We start from the raw sequence: 27,325 nt of genomic DNA, 5'->3' as shown, positions 1-27,325 counted from the left end.
TTCTTTCAAATTAAAATGCCACTGGTGCCTGTGACACTAGGAGCTGTCATGTGTGAGGAGGTACCTGGCTGACCTTTGCTGTGCTGGTGTTACAGCAGTGGTCAATAGCACCAGGGTGAGATTGATTCCCAATAGATGAGACCTGAGGAGCTTTAACTGCTGGAATCAAATAGTTCCAAACACACCACTTCATCCTGCAGCTCTCCCTCTTGTTCTCCTGCTTTATGTAAGGATTTCCCTGACATACCCCCTGGAATATAAATTATAAACTGGGGGGAAAGGAGGGATCTGTGCCCAGGAAGAGCAGGATCAGGTAGGCTCAGGGGCAGGTGGGGTGCTGGTGGAGGCTGCTGGGGGGTGAGGATGTGCTGGTGCTTGCACATGTCCTCAGATGACTTGGTGGGTTATTTCTTCTCTCCTGCTGCATATATAATTTCCACTGCCATAAACATGTGTTCAGTGTGAGTGCAGAGGAGGAAAGGGAAGAGGTTTTTTTGGTGTTGAACTTAGTAGTTAAGTTTTGCACATAGGCAGGCACAGTAAATACCCCATAGTTACAGATGTCTGAGTTAAACCAGGAATGTGGAAACTCCCTTCACTGAGCAATTACTTGTCTGCTCTTAAAACAGTATTTGGACATTTGAACCATTCATGGTGGTTGTTGCTTTACCAGAGATTAGAGGCTTTTAAAAGTCTGGGTATCTTTAGTGGTCTAGAATGGCTTTGTTTTGTAAAACACTCTCTGTGTCCAGAGGGAAAATATGTATCCTATAGGAAACTGGCCAGAATGCAAAACATGAGCTGGGAAAATGTCTCTGATGGCTTTATATCCTCTGACACCAAAGATGAGAGGCATGAGGGGCTGCTGCATTGGCCACCCTGTCACAGAGCCATAGATTGGTTGGAGTTGGAAGAGACCTTAAAGATCAGCTCATTCCAACGCCCTTCCATGGGCAGGGACACTTCCACTATCCCAGGTTGCTGCAAACCCCATCCAGCCTGGGACACTGGCCAGGGATGGGGCAGCCACAGCTTTCCTGGGCACCCTGTGCCAGGGCCTCAGCGCCCTCAGAGGGAAGAATTTCTTCTTAATAACTCTTCTAAATCTATTCTGTTTCAGTTGGGATCTGTTCCCCCTTGTCCTAGCACTACATGTCCTTGCAAACAGTCCCTTTTCAGATTTCTGGTAGGTTCCCTTCAGGTACTGAAAGGCTGCAATAAGGTCACCCCAGAGCCTCCTTTTCTCCAGGCTGAGCAATCCCAGTTCTCTCAGCCTTTCCATTAGCAGGCTTCAGGGCTGTGTTGATGGATGATTTCTGCCCACAGCTTCTCTCTCAGTAGCACTGGGACCTGTTGAACAGATGTGATGGGTGTGAGCTGAGGAACTGCCATCTGCTGGTTGGGAGGAAGGAGGTTTGGTAGCCATGTGTTTCACCATTTCAAAATCCCTTGCAGCTTGTTGGAGGGCTGAACTTGCCAGCTCCATGGTCTGGTGTGTGGGATGCATGAGCACCCAAGCCCTGAGACAGAGGGATTTAGTCTGTGGGATGTGGTTGTATATGTAGATCCACTAAATCATGTGGTGGATGCTCTCCTGCAGCTACACCTGGGCTCAAGGTATGGCTGAGGTTGTGCTGGGCTCTCCCTCTCCTTTTCACTTGAGCCAGCACCAGGAAATGGGAAGAATAGTGCCCGAAAGAGTTGATGGCATGTGGAAAGTAATCCAGGCCTTCCTGGAGCTTTCCTAGTAACACTCAGATTTGTTATACTGTAAATTGAACATAAGCATGGGTGAGGATAAGCAGTATCAGCAGAACATTAGCAGGGTCTGACAGCCAAGTAGTGGGAGAAAGTGTGAAATTTGAGGAGTGTTTTAAATATGAGTTAGCTTTTGGTAAAGAAGAAAACCCAATTTATGGCATGTGCATTAGTGACAGGCAGGTCTGCAGAAAGGAACTTGTGCTGTGGGATTTTGGTGTCTGGAGAACAGGGCATGGAATCCAAGTACAGCTCTAGGGAGGAGGCTTCAGGCTGGCCCTGGATGTGATCCACCAGTGCAGGCAGCATGGAGAGTCCCTCTGTTGCACAGGAAAAAGCAATTGCCTGTAATTCTTTGGGTTTTGCGAACTGTTTCTAAACTGCAGCGTGTCTGGAGCTGGGCAAACCACAGGGATGCACAGCAGTGTCCCTTGGGTGGCTTTGCAGGCTGTCATCAAGTGTCCCCTATTCCTGGTGCCAAGGATTGGTTTCCTCTTGCCATGTGTGGTCTGCCCTGCATGGGAGAGCACCAGGGAGGTGATGACCCCGTGCTGGTCCTTGACAGGAGCCATAACAAAACCAGGAGCTGCAGGAGCTAAATTTGGAACATATTCTTCTGAACTCTGCTAAATGGGGCCTTAAAGGGCATCACCTGTTGGGCTCCTAGTGGAGCAGCTGGCATGGAGCAAGCTGGTAACTGGATTGCTTATTTAGGTGATTTACTTAGGTGCTCACCACCCACCCAAGCCCTGTGCTTCCCTTTCCATGCCTCAGAAGTTCTCTTCTACATGCTGAACACCAATACAGAACTCTTTGCCAGTTGAGGTGTTTGGCCCTGATCCAGGAAAAACACTTAAGTGTTTGCCTAAACCTGGATCAAAGTGATGCTCTCTTGAATTTGAAGTAGGGCACATTCTGTAATACTATAAGGATTTTTTTTTTTTTTTAATTACATGAAGTTGCAGGAGGCTCAGGCTCAGGAAAGCAACTGTCTCTTGATCTTCCTTTTGGAATACCTTTTGGTTGACCTCTTGAGGTTCTTCTCAGGCTTGTTTCCTATGGCAGATTGAACTTGTGCAATGGTGGTTGAATGTTTGAAAGGACTATTAAACCTCCACAAGTCAGATCTCACTTCTGGAGATCAAAATGACATCTCCTGCATGGGAAAGAGGAGAATTGTCTCCCAGCTGCAGAGTTCCTGCATCTTGCTGTGTGTGTTTCTGGCTGCCCACTGAAAGAGGCAGGATGCTGAACTAGATGGACCAGTGTTCTGATTCAGTCTGGCAATTCCTGTGGTCCTGTTGACCTCAGTGGGAATTAAACACATGTTTAAGCACTTCCCTACAAAGGCAGGCTCTTCTGTGCCAGTCTCTGCCCAGCTGCTGGGAGCTCTGCACTGAAGAAAGCAGGTTTCTGTTAAATACTTGGATCAGCTTTACCACGTCCTTTTTCTTTGTGTGTTTAAATGGGAAAATCCTAATTTATAGCATGCATCTGTTTAAAAAATAAGTGCAAGCTGTCCTGAGGTCAAGCCATGCTCAGTGATGTTATGGGGTGGGAGTTTCCATTAGTGCCTGTGGAAGGGACCTGGGCATGAATAGCTGGGAGAACTCAGCAGAAAACCCTTGAGCTTTATGGCTGGCTGTTGGAATCCTGAGAATTTTAGATTTTCTGTGCTGATGATAGGCACTGACCCCCCAGGAGAACTCTGCATTTGACCTGAGGCTGTGAAGAAGGCTTCCAAAATTCAGTGATAGAACTAGGATTATGGGTGTGTAGTTTGAATAAAAGTGTATAATATCAAATGGTAGAAATCTTAAAGTTTAAGGTTTTAGAATATAGTAATACATATAAAGCAAAATGGAGGTTTTAGGGCAGAAGCTAGTCCTTCTTCTTCACCTTCTTCTTTATAGGTTTGGGTAATATTGTGTAATTGGGAAAATAATCCTTATTGCAGGCCTTGGTGGTTGGTTATTGGGTTAAAAGTAAAAATGATTTAGGTAACATTTCATAATTGGGCAGTTTACCCTTAAAAGGTCTTGTAGAAAAAAAAAAATAGAAGTCCATTTTTCATTTGTTAGCTTGAAGTGCTGTAGAACTCACGGTTTGTGAGACTGTAATATAGATAATATAATATAGATATAGCTGTAATATAGAGCTAATAAACATGTGAGTCTGAACAAGAAATACCATCTTGCTCATTTAATCCCTACTAGAAAAAGAAAATAAGATGCAACAATTGCCTTTGCTTCTAAACCTGCAGCAAGAGTACCAGGAATACATCCTGTGGCTCACAGCCCCTTGAAGTGGCTCAGTACTGACAGGATGGTTCCCCTTATGGCAACTCCTACCAAGAGGACCAGGAACTATGCCTGTGATGTGGGATTCCTACATTTCAGGCCTTGATCAGGCTGACAGCTTTTCTTCTATTTCCACCACCCCCTCCCCCAGTGGTTAAGCAGCAAAGCCAGTTTAAAGCAGGGAATTGCTCTGGCCCCTTTTTGTGGGAGGGTGGCAGCTGTGTTTGGGTCCTGCTGCTGATCCACTGCTCTGGGAGCTCACAGACACATCCCTTCCCTTGGAATTATATCCATGCAGAGGCTTTGGCAGGAGCTGGCTTTGGTCTTGCATCCATTCCATGCTCAAAACAAGAGTCCTGAACACAGGATGATGTTGCACAGTCACCTCTGGCAGACCCTGATCTGTTGTCCCCCACCAAAAATGCTCTTATTTTCAGGGCTTTTAATTTGCAAATTAACTAACTTGAAAACTGCAAATTTCAATTCTTTCTTCTGAGACAAGTGTGCCCCAGATGAGGCTTTGATCTGGGAAGCTCAGCTGAGTCTGGCCAGGTCAGTGTGAGGATCCCAAACACCAGCTGGCTGGGATATGCAGTTTGGACAGCTGCTGCCTAAATGGCAATGGCTCTCTTGATCTAGAGCTCAGTTCATGCCTTTTGAGAGACACTTGTTTTGTGTAAATTGAGCTTTGCTAGGAAATTGTTATGTGGCTGGACTAAACTCAGTTAAAAGATTAAATTATATTCATAGATAATTAAATTGTGATATTAAATTGTGCCAGAGGGGTTTGGACTGGGCATTAGGAAGCATTTCTTTAACAAGAGGTGATTCAGACATGGGAAAAGGCTCCCTAGACAGGTGGTCAGTGCCCACAGCTTGTCATATCTAAGAAGCATTTGAACAATGTTCTTAAAATACATTAACTTTTGGTCTATTCTGACGTGGTCAGACAGTTGGACTACATGATTATTACAGGTCCCTTTCAACTGAAATAGTCTACTCTGTTCTAAAATTAAATTAAGTTTTGGGACAATTCAGATTTGAATGCCAGCAGTTCCTGGATCCCTGTTTTCCAGCACTATCAAATATTACCTAGCCTTTGGAAAGTGAACCCTGTAAACAAAGCTGAGTGTGGCACATATCAAACAACTAGTCATCATTGAAAAAGTAGTCTCTGTTTTTTTAGCCAATATAGGAAGGATTGGAAGTATGTAAAAATCCTGCAAATAGTGATAAAGAAATGTAGCATGAGAATACCAAAGGGGATGAACACTGTTCTCAAAGAAAGGCACTGCTTTTACTCAGCAAGTGTGGTGGTGGTCAGTTGGTTATGTGTAATTGTGTTTTCAGGAGTTTTTGCCCAAAAAGCTGTGAGTTGTAACAACTCATTAGCCCTGAGCTTCTGGTTTATTTACAGCTTGTGAATTAGTAGCTTACTGACATGTCTCAACATGGGAGAGGAGTGAGAGGAAGATAACAAAAGGCAGATATTTCTAGGTGAAAAATACAATTTTGAGCTAAAGGGGACATTGCAATTAAGTTCTGTACCTGTCCCAGATGCCATCCTTGTTCTAGACAATGTTCCTCTGATTTCTGAGCCAAGGATGTAATTGTGGCTTTTGAAAGCATTTTATCATAGAATCATGGAATGGTTTGTGTAGGAAGGGACCTTAAATATTGTCTAATTCCACCTTCCACTATCCCAGGTTGCTCCAAGCCCCATCCAGGCTCACCTGGAACAGTTTCAGGGATGGGGCAGCCACAGCTTCTCTGGGCAACCTCTGACAGTGTCCTTATCTTGCTCACAGTCATTCATTTTTCAAAACACCCAATGTAAATCCACTGTCTTTCAGTGTGAATCCATTCCCCCTTGTCCTGTCACTCCATGGCCTTGTCAAAAGTCCCTCTCCAGCTCTCCTGGAGCCCCCTTCAGGCACTGGAAGGGGCTCTAAGGTCTCTCCAGAGCCATCTCCTCTCCAGGCTGAACAGTCCCAGCTCTTCTAGCCTGTCTCTGCAGCAGAGGGGCTCCAGCCCTGGCACCATCTCCATGGCCAGCTCTGGGCTTGCTTCAGCAGGTCTGCACCCTCCTTAGGCTGGGGGCTCAGACTGAATGCTGCAGCAAAACCAGCATCAGTAACTGTGTGTGATGACCTTCATGCTTTGTTGTCCCTTTTTCCCCTCCTGCCCCTGCACAGGGACTCTGCAGAGGGACCGGATCTTCAAGAACCTCACTCGGAAGCGGCAGCGGGCGATGCGCAGGCGCGTGCACCAGGTGAACGGGCACAAGTTCATGGCCACCTACCTGAGACAGCCCACCTACTGCTCCCACTGCAGGGAGTTCATCTGGTGAGAACAGCTCCATCACCCTGGCACACAGCTCCCCAGTCCTTGGGGTTCTGGGGACAAGGCACCCCCAGTCCTGAATGTCACTCAGGACTTTGTTGATGTGATGCCCCATCAGGTTTGGCAGGGTACATTTGTGCTGCAAACTAGAATCTGCTGCAGAGAGGGCAGAGATGATGTGTGTCTTGGATGCTGGAAGCAAACTAGGTTGGTGGGGGGATGTGGCAATGTCCCTCCCTTTTAACCACAGATGTTATATCTAGGGGAAATAACTAATGAAGCAACCTGAAGAAAGACCCCACTCACTGGAGTGGAGCGTTGAGATTACACAGAGGAAAAAAACATTGCTTGGAAGTTTAGAGAAAGTTCCTGAGAACAGAAAAGCCATCAGAGAGGTGTGAGGTGTTGCACATGGGAAGTAGGCAGAGCAAGGAGAAAAACATAGATATGTCTCAAAAGAACATGGAGTGGGAGAGATAATAACAGGGTGTGGGCTGCTGGGATCAGTCTAATTTGTGTGTAATGAAGTGAGATATTTGAGAAACGAGAGTGAGGGGGAATATGGGGAGTGCAGGTTGTTGACAGCCTGCCCTGTGAGCCATGCCTGTGCAGTGCTTTCCTGTGCTCTCACACCCCTGTGCTGCATTGCACCACTGCTGCTGGGCAGCTCTGCTGTGGCATCTGATCATTTGGGATCCTCCTGCATTTTGGCTCTGCCAGCAATCTGCAAGATGACCATCTTTGTGCCATTAAACTGTGTCTGTGTTTTCTCTTGGCCAGGGGCGTGTTTGGGAAGCAGGGATACCAGTGCCAAGGTAAGGTGCTGCGCTCCTGCGTGGTGTGTGTGTGGGATGTGCTGCTTTGGGACTGCTTTCCCATGCTGCTGGGACATCCTGCAGCTGTGCAGCTCTGGAGTCACCTCTCCTCTCCTTCCCAGGCAGCCAGACCTGGGCTTTTGAGCCCCTGTCAGGTTTGCTGGGTGCAGGAGCAGCCACTGGCATTCCTGCAAACACCTGAGTGTCTGGTTTCTGTTCATCCTGTGTAGCTCCACTCAGTTGCTGGCTGCATGCAGCACTCAACTGGCCTTGAGACACCCAGGGTCCCCTCAGGACAGATCTCACCTGGTATTGGGACAAAAAATACCCTGCTGGAATGGCCACCCTCCTTTCTCTCCCTAAGAACTTCAACAAAGTAAAATTTGGGAGTTTGTGACTTCATGGGCTGGCACAGCACTTGTGCCTGAGTGCATGGTTTGGCTGACTGGCTGTGGAGATGTTTGTGGTGCTTGTTTGTATTTAATTATTGTTCTGCCTTTCCCTTTATTTTGCCATTCCTTTTTTCCCAGAGCTGCCTGCTTCATGGTCATTGAGTAACACAGCCTGTTCCTGTGCAATATAATAGGGCACTGGTGTCCTGTGAAAGGAAGCTGCATGTAAACAAAATGGATATTGCTGTGTGAAACAGTCTTCACTGGATAATTATTTCAACAGCATTTTCTGAGTAGTTTGAGAAGCCACACTGTTGTTTCTGTGTCCATCCATATTTGATATAGGCAACTGTTTTTTAGGCTGTGTGAATGATCCAGTGCAGAATTTTTGTTGCAGTAGGCTGAAGATACATCTCCAGATCAGTTGTAAATTCCAAACCACCAATTATTTTTCACATCTTTACTGTGTGCTGATGATGCAGCTGAGCCTTAAGGAGCCCAGCTGGTGGATTGATGTGCTCTGAGTCTTCCAAGGGCTCTTTTCAGTGTGCCTTTTTTATTTCCTAGTGTGCACCTGTGTTGTACACAAGCGCTGCCATCACCTCATTGTCACAGCTTGCACGTGCCAAAACAATACTAACAAGAACGATCTCAAGGTAAAGTCACGTTGGATATTTTGGGTCATCATACTTTATCTGGGTTGCTGGTGTTGTCCTATAAGAGAATTTACTTTATGTTTTCTTCATTCATGGGTTTAAAAGTGGGAAAGAGTGATAGGGACCTGCCTAAAAGCCGTGCAATGTCATCCAGTTGTTGTTCTGTCGATGCCATTAACTGTTTGAATCAGCACATGGTTTAAGAAGTCAGGATATCTTCACAAGACATCAATAAGTAGTAAATCCACTGGTTTCCCTTTTAATTTTCTTGCATGTTTAACCATGGTGCAATCAAAATTTGGTGTCCAGTTCTCAATGCGTATTTCTCTGGCAGCCACCGGTCTTTGTTTTGCCTCTTTTTTCTTTTCTGATTGCCTGAAGGGCTCGTTTAGTTGTTGTACCACATCTTTGCTCTGTGAAATGCATTGCAATAAAGAACCTTGCATAACTTATGTTTCTGGAGGGTTTTTTTTTGCTAGTTTTGGCTGTGTTTGATGGGAGTAACATCCCCGCCTAACACTGCCCTGTGCATTGCGTGTCTCATTTCTGGAACTGGAAATGGTTCAATAACTGTTTGAGGAAAAATCAAATCAAATCTCTTTATTCACGAGGCAGCTCTGTGTTCTGTGCCATGCAGTTGCCTTTGTTATTTCTTGCCTCCAAACTGTCGAGCTGAACTCCTTAAAGTGACCCCTTGGCAAGCCAGATGAAAATAACTTAAGAAGCCTAAGGGTAAAGTGCAAGTTAAATAATGAATGTCCTCGCCCCTCTCTCGGGATTATGAAGATTTTATAACACATTTAAACTTCTTTAAAAGGAGCCAAAAGTGAGGAGGCACCACTCACCTTGAACTTCTTGTTCCAGTCACACCCCTGGCTTTTCTTTAATAGAGTTGTGGGCTCCACCTCAGCTTTCCAGGATCTGCAGGTTGAGAAACAAAGTCAAAAGTGATGAATGTGCTAAATGGGGATTGGTTTCTTCAGCCATTGAAACATTTTTTTAAAGGTGTCCTTGAAATCCCAATGGTTTACAAGTGGGAAAGAACAGGGTTAGAAAGGGGATGAGTGCAAGTGATAAAGTGAAATGTGTGCCTGAAAGGCTGTTAATTATGAGAAGAGGAATGAAAATTTTAGGAGGAGCTGTGAAAGCAATTCTATATTAAAATTAATCAAATCAACTGTTCGACCTAAAGTTACATGTTTTTGCACATGATATGCAAGTCAATAATTTCAAAACCTTGTGATTAAAAAATGCTGTAGCTCACACTGCAGTGGGAGTGATTTGTTTTGAGATAAGTTAGAATTAGATTATCTTTAAAATTGGCTAGGGAGCCCTTATTTTAAAATCTGCTTTGCCAGGTAGTATGACCTGGCCAGCAAGGAAAGCAGGTCTGGCACACAGCAGGTGAGGCTGTTAATTCAGTATTCACTTGCCATAAACCTCAGTGAGGTGATGGACTGGGACATTTTCTGACTTGAAATTATTTTCTTAGATTTGCACTTAAATGCCTGTATGTAAATGAACACCAGCTTATAAATACGTGTTTGAATTTTAAACCTGAGCTTTCCTTTTGGTGCCACAGGTGACTGAACAGAGGTTTGGGATCAACATTCCTCATAAATTCAGCGTCCACAACTACAAAGTCCCGACGTTCTGTGACCACTGTGGCTCCTTGCTCTGGGGGATCATGAGACAGGGTCTGCAGTGTAAAAGTGAGCAGCTTCTCACTGTTGCTTTTTCACAAAATGCATTTATTTTTTAGACTCTTATGTGGGCTTGATTTGTGCAACCTTCAGGAGAAAGCTGAGTGATGAATATTTATCTTTGTAAGAGTTAAAAAAAGGGCTGATCTTCTTTTTAATCTCTGGCTGCCAGAAGGACTCTACTTTGCACTCTCAGCACAGCTTTGTTTAACTTGCTTTATTAAAAGTATTCTGCTTCCTGCATTCGTATTTTCCCTTTACCTGAAGGTTTTTCCTCAGCTAATGAGATAAGGCAGTGAAAAGGCATCTGAGGGGAAAGAAAGGTCATTGCTTTAGGCTGACTGCCCTGCCTGTTAATTGATGACTAAGCATATTCTGGTGTTGTTTTTGTTGCAGTGTTCCAGACTGTAAAATCCTTGCCTTCATCTCCCACAAGAGGGTGTGTGTGTACCCATGAGTTAAAGCAAGAATTTTTGTTTCCCACTGAACATTGTCTTTAAAATTAGATTAAGGAAAATGCAGGGGATGTTTGTTGTGAATTCTGTGGCATTATAAATACTAATTGTACTTACATAGCTGCCATGGTAGTTATGCACCTCAAAAATACATGCTTATGAAAAGCTTTAGGCAATAATGGTATCCTGCTTGGAGAGTTTGGGGTCTATTTCTGGTTTTCAGCAGTTTATTCTCTTAAAAGAGTCCTAATTTTGCTTCTACTTAGATTAGTGGTAAAAATCCCTCTACTTTAAAGATACAGGGTAGATCCAGATGGGTGTATTTTCTGAAGCAGAATTAGTAAATTGTATCTCAGCAGCAAACCCTTCCAAGTTATTTTAATTGTTCCTTTGCTTCTATTTTCCAGTCTGTAAAATGAACGTCCACATCCGATGCCAAGCAAACGTTGCTCCAAACTGTGGGGTGAACTCAGCAGAGCTTGCAAAAACCCTGGCCTGCATGGGTCTGCAACCAGGAAGCATTTCCCCAAATTCAGTGAGTACTTTTTGTTTCTTTCCTTCTCTATTTAAAGCATTTATAACTGAGGTTTTCAGGAGGGGGCAGAGGCTTCCCATGGGAGAGGTAATGTTGGGTGGTGGACTCCAGGAGCAGGTCTGGGGCTTGTGGCAAAGACCTCACCTGGAAAATAGATGTCTGACATCCAGGTTTTAATCTATAGGTGTTGCTTTGTCACAATGCTGTGACTCTTCAACACTCTTTCATCTGCTTGTCACAAATGAGAGCAGAATAAGATCCCCTGACTAATTAGTGATCAATAGAATTCATTTTTTATTTTTACTGCAAGTACAAATGCTCTCTGCATGCATGGCTTGTGATAGAGCAAAAGAGCTCAAGAAGAAGCCTAGTTCTCTTCCCAGCTTTGTTGTTTTTAATGTGTGATTTCAGGGAACCATTTCACTCTTCACTACATCCCTGGCCAAAAATCTTTGGTCCCTGTCAACACAACAAAAAGAAAATATTAAAACACAAACCATAGTTTCCAGATGTGGTGAGTTTTCTCATACAATTAGCCAGCTATATTGATCAACCACCATGCTGTATCAGCCTAGCAAGCTCATTAGGCTGTGCTGATCATTTTGATTTCAGTTGGTTTGTAGCAAACTCTTATCTTTGCTCTTCTCCCTGTAGCAGTTTGGGGGATAGTTATCCTGGGAGTTACAGGGAAATCCCATACTCCCTTCTCCATTCTGCAAAAATCAGCACTTGTTGTTTGCATCATCTGCACATTAAAAAGAGATGAAAACAGAAAAAAAAAATAAAAATCTGTGCTTGGTGTTTAATGATCTCTTCTTGTTATTCATGATCTAAAGGATCTAGAAAAGTGTTCAGCCTGTGCTGTAAGGACAACCCTGAGTGGCTTTAAGTGGAATGAGGATGGATTTAGATAATATATTAGAAATTCTTTACTGTGAGCCTGGTGAGGCCCTAGCACAGGTTACTGTTAGAAGCTGTGCTGCCCCATCCCTGGAAGTGTTCAAGATCAGGTTGGATGGGGTTTTGAGCAACCTGGTCTGATGGAAGGTGTCCCTGCCTATGGTAGGGATTTGGAACTAAGTGCTCTTGAAGGTGCCTTCCAACACAAACCTCTCTGTGCTTCTGTGACTGCTCTTTGCCCATGATGAGGAGTCTCCTGTGCAGGAGGAACTTTGCTGTACACCGAAGTAGTCACAAGATGGAGCTCACGAAGTCCCTGTGACTTTGTTCAGACCAATAAACTGAATGGAAGTGCTCGTTTGTATGCACATGCATACCTGGAGAGCTGTGAGCACAGGGCACTGGAGGCTGGCTGGATCTTTCTGTACTTCAAAATTACAAGCTCTGGAAATGTGTGCTAATATTGGTACAACTCCTGAATATGCAGCACCTCACATGAGAATGAACAACATCAAATTTGGAGCAGTGAAGCAAGCAGCCCAAATGTGGAAAAGAGACATGTTTTGAAGTTGGAGTTCCACTGAACTGGGCTTTGAGTAAAAGTCTTAAAATCAAGTAGAAATGTAAGAAATTCAGATGAAATCTGCTAGGGTTCTAAATCTTGCCAGTGCTTTGCCTACTGCAGAAATTATGTAGTCCTCCTTAATTTGCTGGTAGATAGACTTGGATTTCCCCACTCATTCTCTCTTTTTGTTTTCTTTTTTTTTTTTTTTTTGTGGGGAGTAAGGAATGGAGAGAGTCAAGCTTGCCTCTTGATTCTTGGGGATGGTCCTGTGCAGAGCCTGGAGTTGGACTTGATGATCCTTGTGGGTCCCTTCCAAACTCAGCATATTCTGTGATTATCTGTGATGTGCTGGGCAGTGGGTTTACAACCCAAAGTGCCCACATCTGGAGCTGCTGTTGAGGTGTCAGCACAGCCCTGAGCAGTGCTGAGTTTGGCTGGTCACACACGGCACTGTGTGATTCTAACAACACAACTTTCTGTCTCAGTAGCCATAAAGTTGCCCCAAATGCCCTGGTTAGTGGATTGGCTACCTGTGATCACCTCTGAAGTACAATTCCTCTGCAGACTGACACTTCTTTGCCTTCTTCCACAGAAACTGGTCTCTAGATCTACGCTGAAACATCAGGGAAAAGGCAGCCTGAAGGATGGCAACAACATTAGTGAAAGTTCAGCAAGCAAACTTGGGATCAAAGACTTAACCTTCCTTCGTGTGTTGGGAAAGGGAAGCTTTGGAAAGGTGAGAGTTGTTCCTGGCTATTTTGTGAGAAACCACATTCCTAATTTAAGAAGCCTCAAGGTAGGTGAAGCAATTTCATGACATGGTACACAGACTGTCCAGTGGTACTCCAGAGCAAGTGCTAAATGGTACTTGCTTTGTGCAACAGAGTTGGCTACAGAGAGCAGGGGGAAAAGGGAAGAGAAAGAAAGCTGACAGCCAAGTGAGGAATTTGATATCACAAAAAAGAAGTCAGCACCTGAAGGAACAGCTGCATGCCAGGGCCCATTCCAGGAGCTGCAAGTGTGTGTGTTAACACCCGTTTGGGCAGCATTTCTTGGAGCATGTAAAGACTTTTCCTTTAAAGGCAGCAAGGCAGTGGTTTCAAAGGTGGTGAGATGGTGGTTTTGTTTCTCTGCTTTGCCACAAAGACTGTGTTTGAGTTTTATAACTGAGGAGGGAGGTGGGATGAATGGCCCTGCTCAGGCAGTTTGTGCTGGCCCAGTGAGTGACCTTCGACCGGCCAGCCCTGTGCCAGACAGGAGCAGCCTGTGGGTATTTCTGTCCAGAGCAGCCTGCTGCAGGCAGTAGCATGTGTCATTGATTGTACACTGATGCCCATGCTAACAGGCTGACTCACTTTGGTCCACAAGCCTGGTCATGAGTTGGCTGACCTTTCCAGCCTGGGAAGGTGCAGGAGGCTCTGTGCTGCTCAGAGGGCTCAGCCCTTCCCATTCACACTCCCTTTTGGTTTAGGTGATGCTTGCCAAGATGAAGGAGAGTGGGCAGCTGTATGCAGTGAAGGTGCTGAAGAAGGATGTCATTCTCCAGGATGATGATGTTGAATGCACCATGACTGAGAAACGCATTTTGTCCTTAGCCAGGAACCATCCCTTCCTCACCAAGCTCTACTGTTGCTTCCAGACTCCTGTAAGTACAGCCCAGGCCTTCCTATAGCCTTCTTGACACTGCCTGGCATGAGGAGCCTTGCTGTGTGTTTGGCCCCTGGCCTGTTATAAATGTCCACCTCAGACCCAGGAGAAACCTCTCTGCTCGAGGATGAACAGAGCACTGTGCTACATTGCACCTCTAACATCTGCTGGGAACTTGGCAAACAAAATCCTGGCCTTTTCTAAGCTCCCTAACAAATTGGTGAGGCACAAAGCCTTTCTTTGTGTCTTCCCTAGAAGCATCTCTGTGCCATTGAATGTTCCCAAGTGCAGATGTCTGCACACCTGCAGCGTCCTCTGGGATCTCAGGCTCTGCTGTGTTGCTGCCTGAATTTTTAACAAGACTGTATTTGCACTGAATTTTCTGCAAACTTTAAGATTTGTACTTGGAACTGGATGTAGCCTATGGTCTCTGCCAGCCTTTGTGGACTGCTTAGAAATGAAGGAAAGATCCCTCTGGGGTTACTGGAAAGGGTCTGCCTGGCATGGCTGGACACTGAGTCATGTATGGTTGGTATTTCTTCTTGTGTAGGGAAGACAAATGGCAGCACTGCTGTCTCTTCTGCTCTGTGTGCCTAAGGGGAGGACAGAACATGAGCTGAGTGCCTGACTGGGAGCCTCATTTGGTGTGTGCTGGTGGCTGGGAGCCTCTTGCTGGTGTGGGTGGTGGAGGGAGGAGTGGCTGAGGTGGAGGCAGTGGCTACAGCCATGTATGGCAAGGTGAATTTGAGAATCCCTCAGCTAAACTGTTATTAGGACCAAAGCATTTTCTGCAGTGTAGCTCTTCAAAACTGCCTGGGCTCCTTTCCAGATGCATTTTGTTCTTTGCTAAAGGGCAGTAGAGCTTGTTTTCCTTTTGCAAGAGGTAAGAGAAACTTGCCCTTTTAATTGCAACTTTGCTCCTCCTACATAAACCCAAAATACCTTAAAAAAAAAAAAAAAAAAAGAGCAGACAAATGTATTCAGCCACCCACCCATTCCTCTTTTCACTGGGGTGATGCAACAGCTGGCTAAGGAGGTGAAGAACTGTGCTCATTTGGGGTGGAGCCTTTGGGTAGACTCATCTGATAGAAATGAGATGGTTTGTGTTGGGTTTTATTTAACACACAGCTCACATGGTTCACAGAGCAGCTCTATAGCAGAAATGAAACTTAAAGCTCGCTGTTGTCACTAGTAAGCAAAGAAACTTTTATTTCATTATATTTCAACTTGTAATGGCTTTCCTGAAATATCAGAAATGTCCAGTCTTGATGTGTTCTGTTTGAGGTCTAATGTGAGTTTTGCCACTCATTGCTGTGGCCTTTGCTATGGCTTTGCTTACTAAATTTGCAGTGTGGATGTGAAAACAGCAAGTGTGCTCCTGGGCTGTGCAGAGTGCTTCTTATGAACTTAGGGAAGATTCAAGGTCACTGTGTGAGCACCATTTGTCATGGTCAAAAAACCTGAATGCAGTCTGCTGTGGGTGCAGGCAAGGTCTTCTGGGCTGATGAAGTAATTGCAGAGTCTTTTGCAAAGAGGAAGAAAAGGGGAGAACTCAGCCTGTTTAGACTAGCAAATTGAAAGCAAAAAGAGGATCTGATTGATGTCTGCAGATGTCAAACACTGAGGAGGGAAACAAAGCTGTCAAGATGATGGTTAAGATTAAATGAGTCTAGACTGGCCATGGGTACAGTTAGACTGGAAATTAAAAGAAGATTGCTAAACAGTAGAGCAGCCTGGAACAGGAGTTTCTGGACCAGCTTGTCATCAGAGGAGCAGAGGGAAGAGCCCCTCAGCCTTGGTGCCCTGAACACAGAGCTGGTCAGTCCTTGAAATGGTGCCAAGGGAGTGGTGCTCGGATAGCAGGACCCTGCTATTTCCAGTGTTTCCTGGGTTCCTCTTTTACTTGAATCCCACTTTGTTTCATTGTCTGTAAGAGAAAACCACTTCCCCTCTGATGATAAACAACACAAAAAAGAGAAGTGTTTAAAAAAAAAAAGCAGATTTCAAATTAAGGTGGTTCATGATGTCTTTTGCCCATGGTCTGTGCTCAGTGACACCCACTTCAATCCAGAATAACCAGATTTAAATTGCTTATAAAAGCACAATTAAACCACTTTGCTCTAGTAGAGAAATTATTGTAACACCAAGGTATTTACTGGTCACAGTCCTTCCAGGAAGGCTTAACCAGGCCAAACATACAAACATAGGGTTTCTGTTTATTCTTTGTATGGCATGGGGATATCCCCTCCATTAACAAGACCTTGGCAGAAAAAGATATCTATATATATAAACTGTTATATGTATAAAAAGAGTAACCACTTATTCAAAATGTCATCCTGCAGCCATATTTAAAAATTTATGGATTGAGGGCATGGTAGCAGAAATACCCAGTTTGCAATTACATGGAAACCACATCACATGTATCACAGTTACAGCCCAGACTCTTAAAATGTGGTATTAATGGTTCATGTTATAAAAAACAAAATACAACTCCAGTCTGCCATGGAGATCCTGGATACACAATGACCTACTGGACCTGCCTTTGGGAATTTTTAAGACCTAGCCATTCTGAGGCCTCTTACCATTTGTCAAGGCCAAGTCAAAGCCTGTCCCATAAGATGAGAACAAGCTGGGACTGACTGGCAGAGCAGTAGCTCAGCTGGAAGGCAGACAGGGTTTATGGTAGGTTCCAGGTTCAGTCTGAGCCAGCAATGCAGCCCCATGGAATGTGAGCTAAATTATGGGCTGGGCTGCTTCAGGAACTTGGCAGAGTCATTATCTGTTCTGCCTGGCACTGGTGAGGCTGCACCTGACACAGGGGTGTCCAGTTACAGCCTGTCCCATCCCAGTTCAAGAGGAAATCATGGAAACTCAAAAGGAAGGCTCTTGGAAGTGCCTGAGGTGCTGCTGCAGTTTGTGGGCAGAGCACTCATAGGGTCTGAGAATTTGGCTGGATCCAGAGCCATTTAAATTCGGTTTCTTTTACAATATCCCACCCAAATCAGCAAACTTCCCCTGGCTGAAGCAGCCTGGGAGTGACTTTAACAGCCTGGGACAGGTCTGTGCTGCACGTGTGATGTCATGTGGTGCCAGGAATGCAGCATTATTCCAGGGATGCCCCATCCCTGGAAATGTCCAAGGCCAGGCTGGATGAAACTCTGAGCAGCCTGATCTAGTGAAGGGTGTCTCTGTACAGGAGAGGAGTATTGTAACTAGATGATCTTTAACCTTTCCAACCTTCCAACCAAGCATTCTGTGATTCTATGATTAGCTGAGCAGGCACAAGTACCTGAAACAGCAATGCATTACCTGAGTTCATCTATATTCCTGCTACCTCTGCTTGCCTATTTTAGAACTGGCTGAGGTTTTTCTGAGCTTACATTAGCCACTGGTGGTTTTCAGAAAGGCTTTCTGTTCTCTTGTGCTGCCTCTGTGCTCAGTGTGAGCTTGCTTTGGTCTCAGCTGCAGCTTAAGTGCTGCCTGCCAGCAAGGGCAGCTTTATTTGCCCAGGGTGGGCTGAGGCTGCCTGACCTCTCCCCAGCAGGGCTCAATCCTGCAGCCACTAGGTGGTAGGAGCTGCAAGGGCTGTCTCTGCCTGCTGTGGGTCAGCTTCCAGATTGTAAAGATGAAATATCAGCAGCTCAGCGGGCTGGCAGAGGCTGGATGTAGCTATCTGTGTGTCCAGCACTGGGCTGGGCAGTTTTTGACTTGCACCTCTGGATTCCTTTCCTATGAAAGGCAAGGAAGGAGTCCAGATGCTCCATTGCAGGAGGAGTTTAAATCCTGCTTCAGCTGCATCTGTGGGAGGTCTGCCTTGCTCACCACCTCTCTGTTTTATTTATTTATTTTTTTTAATTGAAGGTCTTGCCTTGGGAGTTTCCACCTTGCCTAAGCCATTTACCTCTGCTTTTTCTAGGGCCTTAGAATAATTCTTTAGAGTCTGAGAGGATTATGCTTCTGCTCCAGTAATCTGTGAGTTGCTGACAGGTGCTGGGACCTGTGGATAATTGTGGATCCTGCATTAGGGGACACAAGCACCAAGAAGTGTTTGTTTCCATTTACCTGACACTGATGTCATCCAACAGCTCAACAATTCTGTCCTAGAAGGGGTGAAAGAGACTGTATGTATAAATAGCTAAGTCAGTAATATAATCCTGAGGAATGTGAATCCTGGAATGTTTTCATTAAAATCAGTTTGCAGTAAGAAGGTCCTGTCTTCTTTGGGTTTTAGGAGCCATCCTTCCTGCACAGGTGGTTTGCTTTTAAATCCTTTTGTCTCCACTCATATGCATGAGAATGAAGAGGGCTGGGGGAGATCAGCTTCCCGTGCAAACAGTGTCGAATAGCTCCTGGGTTTTATGTTTATTGCCCTTATCCCTTTTCTCGTGGTCCTTGCAGGGGACTGTCCCCCTGGCGATGCTGTTCCCAGCACTGTCCCCATCAGCCAGCCTGATCGTTATATGGATTTGCTTTCCCTCTGTCTCTGCTGACAGTTGCTGAGGCTCAGAGCCTGCCCCTGTTGTTCCAAAAATAGTGAGACACGAGAACTTGGCAGAGGGATGTGATTTTCTATAACGAGCGTCCTTCAAGATAATAACCAGCAGGGTGCTATTTAAGCCAGCAGGACTGGCCTGGGACTCCAGGACAGTATAATCATGGAACTGCTCCCATTTTACAAGGGCAGCCTGCTGTTTGGCACCCACCTTTTTGTCCCCATTGCTGGCTACGGGCTGATGTGCTCTCAGCATGGAAGGGGAAGGCTTCTCTGCATCCCCACTGGCTCTTGGGGCACTCAGGCAGTTCTGCCAGGGTCAGTGTGGTCATCTTGTCATGGGTCACACAGTTGTTTAGAGAGATGAGCTTGTGTTTCACCTCCTAGAAGTGTTAGAGCTGACTGGAATCTTCAACAGGGGCATCATTGTCAAGTGATGGCCCAAAAGCCAAAGTGGTGGGACTGAGAGGTGGCAGCTCACCCACCCCTTGCCCCCAGGTGCCACAAGGGAGGTCTAAGTGCCCTTGTACATCCAGGGGAGTCCTCGGTCATGGTCCCCCAGGGGTTCTGCATCATCAGCCTGGCTGTCCTCCAGCCACTCCAGTGTCACCAAATGGGTGCAGCACAGGGCAGAGCCCGGTGTGGTGGAGGTGAGGGAGGCTGGAGAGGCAGTGGCAGCTTTTCTGGGGCTCTGGGAGATGAACAAGTGCCCTGGCACAGATTTGGAGTGTGCTGGTGGGCGTGAGGCCTGTTGGATATTCTCTTTGAAAGGCACTGGGATGGAGCCCTGTGGGAGCAGGGAGGATGGCTTTGATCCACTCCAGGCTCTGAACCCCCAGGGTTCCCTCTGTGGCATGTTGTGGAGGCTCCATGTGTGCTTTCATGTGACAGCCAAATTCACAGTGACCCTTTTCTGCAGGCATTGAGACTTCCATTCTTGAGAGTTGACACCCATGTTAGCCCCAAGCCCCTCTGCTGGAAGGCACTGCAAGTCAGGCTTGAAGGAGCTTGAGCTGTTCTTTACCTGGGGTGGCAGGTTGGTTTTTGGGGGCTTCTTGGGCAGGGAGGTTCAGGGGAATTTCCTCTCTGTCCCCTCACTCTCCAGTGCAGATCCTGCTGCCACAGCAGGCACAGCCAGTTTCTGCTTTCCTCTGGCTCCTGTCTGGCACAGAATAAAGGCAGGCTGGTTGAAAGCACATCTTCCTGTGGTTTGGGGGTGTTCTCAGCCACCAAAACCCCCTGATGTGTTTGCTGGTTCCAGCTGTCGGTGGAGCTGACGTGCGGCCTGCTCGGGAAGTCTCCTCTTTTCCTGCTCTGACACCTCGCTGTGGTCACTTTGCTGCACGAACTTTTGAGGCCAGGGTGGTTTTTTTTTTTGCAGGCAGGAGGTGAAACAAGATCAGAGTGACATTTCTGACTCTAATCTGTGAACTTTGCTGGATGTCCACGCTTGGGCCGCGCGCTGAGGCGATGCGAGCCGAGGTGAAAACATGAGCTGGGGGGTTGGAAGGGGCAGCTGCCAGCACAGTGTCACAGCTCCCCAGTGTAACTTTGTGACCCCAGATGGCTGAGGGACTTGGATATTTGCATTTTCATGAAGCTGATATAAATGCCTGTCTCTGTCTGCAGGGAGAGACTGTAGCTTGGACAAATCATCAAGCTCAGTGCAAGGGTAGCCATGTGTGTTGCCTTTGGTTAGCCACAGTATGTGAAATTGATATTTTTTTGTCCTTAAAATCAAGGAAATTGCAGCATAAAAAGAGATTAAAATGGAAGCAGCCCTGAGCAAGCAGGTGCCAGTCAGTATTGAGGAGGAAGGGGAAGAACAAAACAAAGGCAGTCTAAGCCTAGAGAAGAGGTATCTAACTGAGGTATCAGCCAGTGGTGCTTCAGGTTTCAGTCTCTCTGAATCCATATTGCTTTCCAGGTGATGTTTAAGGTGAGAAGGTGATTGACAAATCCTCACAGCAAGCTGTTTCCCAAGTGCCTTTCGGGTGTTTTGGCACTCTTATTTTTTGTGAAGACCCTTGGCTGAGCTTGTAGAGGTCTCCAGCCTTCCCTATCCCTGCCTGAGCCAGTAGATATTGCAGAGCTCAGTATTTTGTAAAATGGGAAGAGCTGTTGCAGGTTGGTCACTCTAAACTGAAAAGACCAAATTCAGCAGCTTTTTTGAACTGGGGGCTGTAACAAAAGCATGGTATTTACAGGGCTATTCTCTTCTGAGACACCAAGATGCCAGCAGCCAGCTGAGGGGTGCAGATGACCTATAAATCTTTAATTAACAGGTAATGTCTATAGTGTCATACACTATAGTTCCTTATTCCTCAATTTATCCCTCTCTAAGTTCAGTCAGTCCTTTGAATTTTTTTAGTCTTTCAGGTGGGAAAGAGTATTTATGTAGTTTTCTTTACCATTTTAAAAGGTTGGAGAGGGAAGATTATATGTTGCTTCTTGGTTCAGTTTGTTTTGTATCCTTTTAATATTTCATTGTAATGATGCTCAAAGTGTCATTTTTAAAAATTTGGATTAAAAATGAGACTTTTTGTACATAATTGTACATAATTTTGTACATAATTGGTTGGCTGAGTTTTGGTTTTTTTTCTTAATTTGGGTCTGGTCTTGTTGCAAATGGAGCAGATATAGGTGAACAGGATAACAATTCTTTTGCACAAATGCTATGTAAAAGTTTCTACTGAAGAGATGAGCTAATAGTGAAATGATGCTGTGAATTAGACTGTCTTGCAGGGAGGGGATGGGGAGGAAGTTTGTGTGTATGGTTCACTTGAGTACCCCAGAAGATGCATTGTTCCAGACAAATGACTGAATTTGCCTGTTACAAAAACTCTCCAGCATATCAGCTTGAAATGTCAGCCAAGTGGTTAAGAAAACAGGGGCAGGAATCTGGAGGATGCAGTTAGATTTGGGCTTGTTTTGTTTTTTTTTCCCTGGGGCAAATGGGATCTCACAACTCCCCTCAGCTTGTCCTGGTTTGTGGTTGTCATTATTGAGCTCCTCTGGCATGAGCTTGGTGTTGATGCTGCACTGGGCACCCCAGTGCCAGGGCAGCCTTCACCCCAAGGGACCCTGCAAAGTTTATTTATGCAAGTGACATGAGCCAATTTATGATTCTCTGGGGATGTGTGAGTGCCTTGCTGCAGTGGCCTCACAGGGAGCTTGGTGGTGCCCACTGTCAGCAGCATCAGAGAGCAGAGGTGGTGGGGTGATAACCAGTGATAACTGCCTCTTTTACATGGCTGTGACCATGGTTGGTGACTCTTTATTAAAGGACCTAAAAATGAGCCTGGTGTGGGGAAGTGACTTGAGATTCTCAGAAATGTGTTCAGCAGCTGCCCAGCCTGGAGGAGACACCACATGCACCATATGCCCTTTCTGAGTTGGCTTCATTTTCACTGCACCTCCTTCTAGATTAAAAAACCACCCAAAACCAGCAGAAAAAAAGAAACCTTCCCTTTCTTATCCTCTCAGCTGCCTGATACAGTGATCTCTCATCTGGGTAGCCCCAGGGCTGTCTGTGGCTTGGTTCCCTGAGGCAGAAGTGGTTCCTGGGGCTGGCTGGCACTTCTGCAGCCACTGCAGCAGGGAGGAAGAGCAGCTCAACAGAGCAGCACTGCAGATGGCTGTAAAACCTGCTGATGGCTGTAAAACCTGCTGCCTCTCTGTCTGAGAGTCCTGGGCCACGTGCATGGGGTTCCCTCTGAGCCAGCATGGGGCAGAGGTGTTCCTTGGTGTAGTGGCTGTGATTTGAAATCAAAGGACCAAGGCTGCAGTTGCAGTCAGGCAAGAGTGGCTTTGTCTGGAAATTTGGGGCTGAGCTCGTTAGGTCTGCTCTTGTGCTCACACACGTGCTTTGTGCAAGGGTTGTTGTGTGACTGCTTCATGGTGAGGCTGTTCACAGGACACCTGTGATCCTCCCTGGGTTTGAAACCACGTGTAACCTCCCTGGATGGCCTGTTGTCCTTAACCCTTGGAGCTGGGAGCAGCAGGTAGCTCATGGGGTGCAGGGCTGCCTTGCTCCAAGGGCTGGGTATAGAGGGGAGGCATTTCCAACAGGAATTCATAGAATCTGTGTATTCTGTGAAGGGCTGGGTGTGGAATCACAGAATCATAGAATTTGCTGAGTTGGAAGGGACCTATCAGCACCACTGAATTCAACTGCTGGCCCTGCACAGCATCACCCCCAATAGTCCCACCCTGTGCCTAAAAGCATTGTCCAAACCCTCCTTGAGCTCTGTCAGCCTTGGTGCTGTGTCCACTGCCCTGGGGAGCCACTTCCAGTGACCAAACATCCTCTGGGAGAAGAACCTTTGCCTGAAGCTTCCCTGACACAACTTCAGGCCATTCCCTTGGCTTCACTGGGTACCAGAGAGATCAGTGCCTGCCCCTCTGCTTCCCTCATGGGGATATTGAAGAGCCTCAGTGAGGGAATTCCAACAGGAATTCCAAGATTCTGGTATGGAGGATGGGCATTTCCTCACACAGCAGCATTTGAGAGTGGGGCACGACTGTGTTAGTCCTACAAAAATAAATACTCAGTTATAAACCTGTTTCTCATTCCTGCTCCAGATCCTGTGCTTTGCAGTGCCTTGGCCCAGATACAGATGGCCACTTGCACTGCTGGGGAGTTGGACATGTGGCTTTCTGGAGTTTATTTGCTTGCTGTCAGCAAGACCTAGGGCAGATTTGCTTTGTGTGGGTTGTGGACCACGAAGGGAGAACATTGGGAACACTGAGACAGCCTGCCAGCTCTTGTAATTATCTTGTAATCGTTTGCTTGCAAGCTCCCTAAGCCCTGCTACTCTTTTTGGAAACAATGAAGTTTCTCTGGGAAGCAGTGACACAGCTGTCTCTGTTTGGGGAGGATTTGGAAAGCCTCCCTTCTGCTCTACAGAGCATCATCTACCAAAACAGGGAAAAATGACTGTTTTCCTGGGGAAGCCCTTTGACTTCAGTGAACTCAGATTGAGGCCAAAGCTGATTTTCTAAGGAGTTGTGCATGAATTATTTCCAAAAACTTAAAATCCAAACTAAGTAGAATTCCTGAGCCAGGCTGATATTTTGTGGGAGGAAATTGGACCCTTGTGATTGGTGATAAGGTCCCAAGAGGTCTTTGGTCTCATGTGGGTTTTACATGGACATCAGATGTGACTTCTAAGCAGAGGGTAGAAGTTTGGCCATCACAATGTCCTTTTTGGGCACAGGGAGAAAAAGGATGCTCTTCGAATAAAATCTGGATTTATTTTTTTTTTCTTCCCATGTGATGACAAAGAGGAAAGGTGTGAGGATCCAAAACAGTTTGTAGAGCTGGGGAGGACAAAGGGCTAAAGTGCTGCTTGAGATGGATTTTAGTGTTTGCAAGGGGCACTAACCAGTGTATGGATTGTCCTTCTTGGTGGCTCTTGCAGTCAGGGACTTTCTTCAAGCCCCACAAAACCCCCTAATAAATGAACAAATATAATATAATGGATATGTGTAGCTGCCATCAACCACTGCTGTTCTTCCAACAGCCCCTGCCCTGCTAATAGGTGAACAAATAGGGATGGAAAGCTGAAATTAAAAGCAATATTTTTTAAAAAACCCAAGAAAAATAAAAGACAGCTCTCCTGTGTGAAAATTGACAGGATCAATCTCTACGTGTAGGCTAGCCTTGAAATAAACCTCCCTGATCCCATGGATTTTGTTTCCTCCAAATTTTTTATTTTGTGTTTATTTCCTCCAAATTTTATTTTATGTTTCCTCCAAGTTTTCTTTTTTTTATTTTTTTTTTTTTTTTGTTTTTTTTTATATTTACAGTAACAATTGCTCTGAGAGTTTATTAATCTTGATCTCAGTCCAGGAGTGGTGCAATCTGATTTCCTCCTGTGCCTGCCACTTGCTGTGAAGCCTTTCTTGTCACTGTTTCCTGTTGACTCAAATGCTCCTTTCTTACCACGTCAAACAGAGATCCCACATCAGGCAGACTTCTGGGCAAAGCACAATAGAAAAATAGACATGTGAGGAGTTCAGCACTGGGCCCTGTCAAAAAACAATCCAGCTTTCAACTCCTCCTAATTCCCACTGGTAGTCACCAAGAAAGGAGGAGACACATAACTGACTCTCAGGTCAAATTTACAAGTGTCTGAACTATCTGGTTTAAGATTTACTTTTCCTGGCCCCTTCTTAAGTTATTTACTCAGTCTTACTCTTCTGGCAGCAAATTACCTTATTTTTTTTATTTCTTTCCTCTTTTATTTTCTGTTTGTTTCCCTCCCTCTTCTCCCCTCTTCCCCTCCTTCTTTCCCCCTTTTCTTTTCCTTCCCCCCTCTTTTTCTTTCTTTTTTTTTTTTTTTTTTTTTTTTTTGATAGGATACCACTGTTTATTTTATTTCTTAATGATTCCCAGGAGAGTGGCTGGTCTTTGCAGCTTTGCAAGCTGATGGTTTTCCTTAAGAGTAAAAATGGAAGGTCTTGCCTGACTTTTACATGCTTTTCCCCAAAGGATGGTCATTAGTGCTGATTTTCCAAATGCTTGTTGCCAGGTGTGTAGCAGACCAGTGCACAAATGCTGCATTATAAACCAGTTGTAACACCCATCCTGCTCTTTTCTTCAGCAGCCCTATGGGATTTCTAAGTGTTAGGAAACTGGGCAGACAATAAGCTGGACCTCCTTAAAATAAATTGAAAAAAAAAAAAAATAGTAACCAAAGTTCTGTATCTGTGCTTGACCAGTGAAATGAGCCCATAGGTGGGTGTGACCATGTAACAGGTGTGGTTATACTTGCTCAAGTTTGCAGTTAGTCTGAAGCAAAAAAAGCTGCTGGAAGCAGTGATGTGAATTTTAAAATCAGCTGTTTGGTGCTTACCTGAGCATTTGAGAAAGAAGTAGTGTGTTTCTGTAAGCATCTCAGTAAAACAAGTACAACCAGAAGTCTGAGGGGGGCTCTGGAGTTTTGCCTGCTCTGGAGAAGCTGGACATACATGTTTTAAGACAGGAAGTGTTAATTTTTGTTTCCCTGAAGGTGACCTTTAAGGAAAGAGCAGAAAATCCACATGTGTTCACCTAATGCATGTTTATACAGGCATATGTATCACTTATATAAATACACACACCATCCCTCACCAGGCTGCTGGTAAATTAAATTGCTTCCTGTTGGGGATCTGGCAAGAGGGATTTCTTTTTAACTGTGGGTTTGAGGAGATGCCTGGACAAGCTGGGCTAGATAAGCATGTGTCATGTGGAGAGATCAGCAAGGAAGGAGGTGGGAAGGAATAAGAAGGAGATGTAAAAGCTGGCCTGACTGGCAAGGCAGAGGTGATACCTGTGCTGCAGCTGGAGGAACAGGCAGGCACAGCACTGCCAGGCTGAGTTTAACCATCTGCACTGAAGATGTGGCATTAGAGGGCTGATTGGGCTGAAGAGCCAAGGCTGGTGATGGGTTGGCATAGTTTGTGCTGCTCTGGCTCATGCTGCTGCCTAGACAAGCCAGCTCAGGTGTCTTTCAGTGCCCTCTCACAGAGTGAAACAATGAGGTGCTGTTGTTTATATGGACTGGAGATAGCATTCAACACATGGCCTTGGTGCTGAAGTAGTGCTGGGAGCAATGGTGAGGCTGCACCTCAAATTCTGCATTCAGTTTGGGACCCTCACTGCAGGAGGGACATTGAGAGGTGCTGGAATGAGTCCAGGGAGGGACAGCAGAGCTGGGCAGGGCTCTGGAGCACAGGTCTGAAAAGGAGCAGCTGAGGGAGCTGGAGAGGGGGAGAAGAGGCTCAGGGGGCACCTTCTCACCCTCTGCAACTCCCTGGCAGGAGGGTGGAGCAGCCAGGTGGGGGTCAGGCTCTGCTCCCAGGGAACAATGGACAGAAAAGAGGAAATGGCCTCAAGTTGTGCCAGGGGAGGTTTAGATTGGGTATTAGGAACAATTTATTCACTGAAAGGACGATCAAGCTGCCTGGAACAGCCTGCTCAGGGCAGTGGTGGAGTCACTGTCACTGAAGGTATTTAGAAGATGTGTAGATGTGTGGCACTTGAGGACATGGTTTGGTGGTGGGCTTGCAGAGTTGGGTTAGTGGTTTTTGGTCTCTGGAAGTCTTTTCCAACCCAGATGAATCTATGATTTAATGATCTTTACCTTCTGGAAGGAGCCTAGAAGGAGCTGCTGGGCAGAGCCCAGGCTGGCTATGCAGAGCAAGCTGTCCTCATGTGTTTCAAGCCATTTGCTTTTCTGTCATGTCCATTGAGAAACGAGGGAATTTCTGGTTGTTTTTCTTCTGCCATGTGCATCTCAAGATGTTAATACCGGTAGTCATTTCAAGCTGGCTGACTGCCAGAAAGTGGAGCACGACAATGCTTATCCTCTTAAACTTAGAGAGGGTTTAAAAGTAGCTTGTAGATAATTAACATCAGACCTGGGAAGAGGCTTGTGGGAAAGAAGGGCAAATATTACCATCAAAAGCCTGGCTGATCTCAGTTGAATTCTATGCCTGTTTTCCAATCTGCTTGTTCCTGATATTCAGAGAAAAACTGGAAACAACAAATACTGAAAGCCCTGAAACAATTGCTGAGAGAGATTTTTGAACTGGGCTGCAACAATTCCAGGGTTTATTTTTGTGCCAAATCTCTCTGTGCCCTTCCTCTCACAATCAAGTGAACACATGAGAAACCCCTACTCACTGTTGAGCACACTGCTTAAGCAAGTTCCTCCCTATCTGTACAGTTTTATGAAAGCCAGAACAAAGTCAAAAAAGAAACCTCAAAGACCAGCAG

At 45.7% G+C, this 27,325-nt stretch overlaps 1 protein-coding gene across 1 annotated transcript in view; it reads left to right on the top strand.

Moving 5' to 3' along the window:
- Positions 1 to 27,325, top strand: part of PRKCH (protein kinase C eta) — a 115,041-nt gene that overhangs the window by 40,063 nt on the left and 47,653 nt on the right. Inside the window, exons 3-9 of the mRNA XM_056493555.1 lie at positions 6,254 to 6,404; positions 7,182 to 7,216; positions 8,176 to 8,264; positions 9,847 to 9,976; positions 10,830 to 10,957; positions 13,015 to 13,158; positions 13,894 to 14,067. Of these exons, the coding sequence (XP_056349530.1) occupies positions 6,254 to 6,404; positions 7,182 to 7,216; positions 8,176 to 8,264; positions 9,847 to 9,976; positions 10,830 to 10,957; positions 13,015 to 13,158; positions 13,894 to 14,067 (851 nt within the window). The remainder of the gene's footprint in view (positions 1 to 6,253; positions 6,405 to 7,181; positions 7,217 to 8,175; positions 8,265 to 9,846; positions 9,977 to 10,829; positions 10,958 to 13,014; positions 13,159 to 13,893; positions 14,068 to 27,325) is intronic.

Source organism: Oenanthe melanoleuca, chromosome 5 (genome assembly GCF_029582105.1).
Source record: "Oenanthe melanoleuca isolate GR-GAL-2019-014 chromosome 5, OMel1.0, whole genome shotgun sequence".
Lineage (NCBI taxonomy): Eukaryota > Metazoa > Chordata > Aves > Passeriformes > Muscicapidae > Oenanthe > Oenanthe melanoleuca.
Note: the sequence above shows the minus strand (reverse complement) of the source record. Positions and strands in the feature narration are given on the sequence as shown.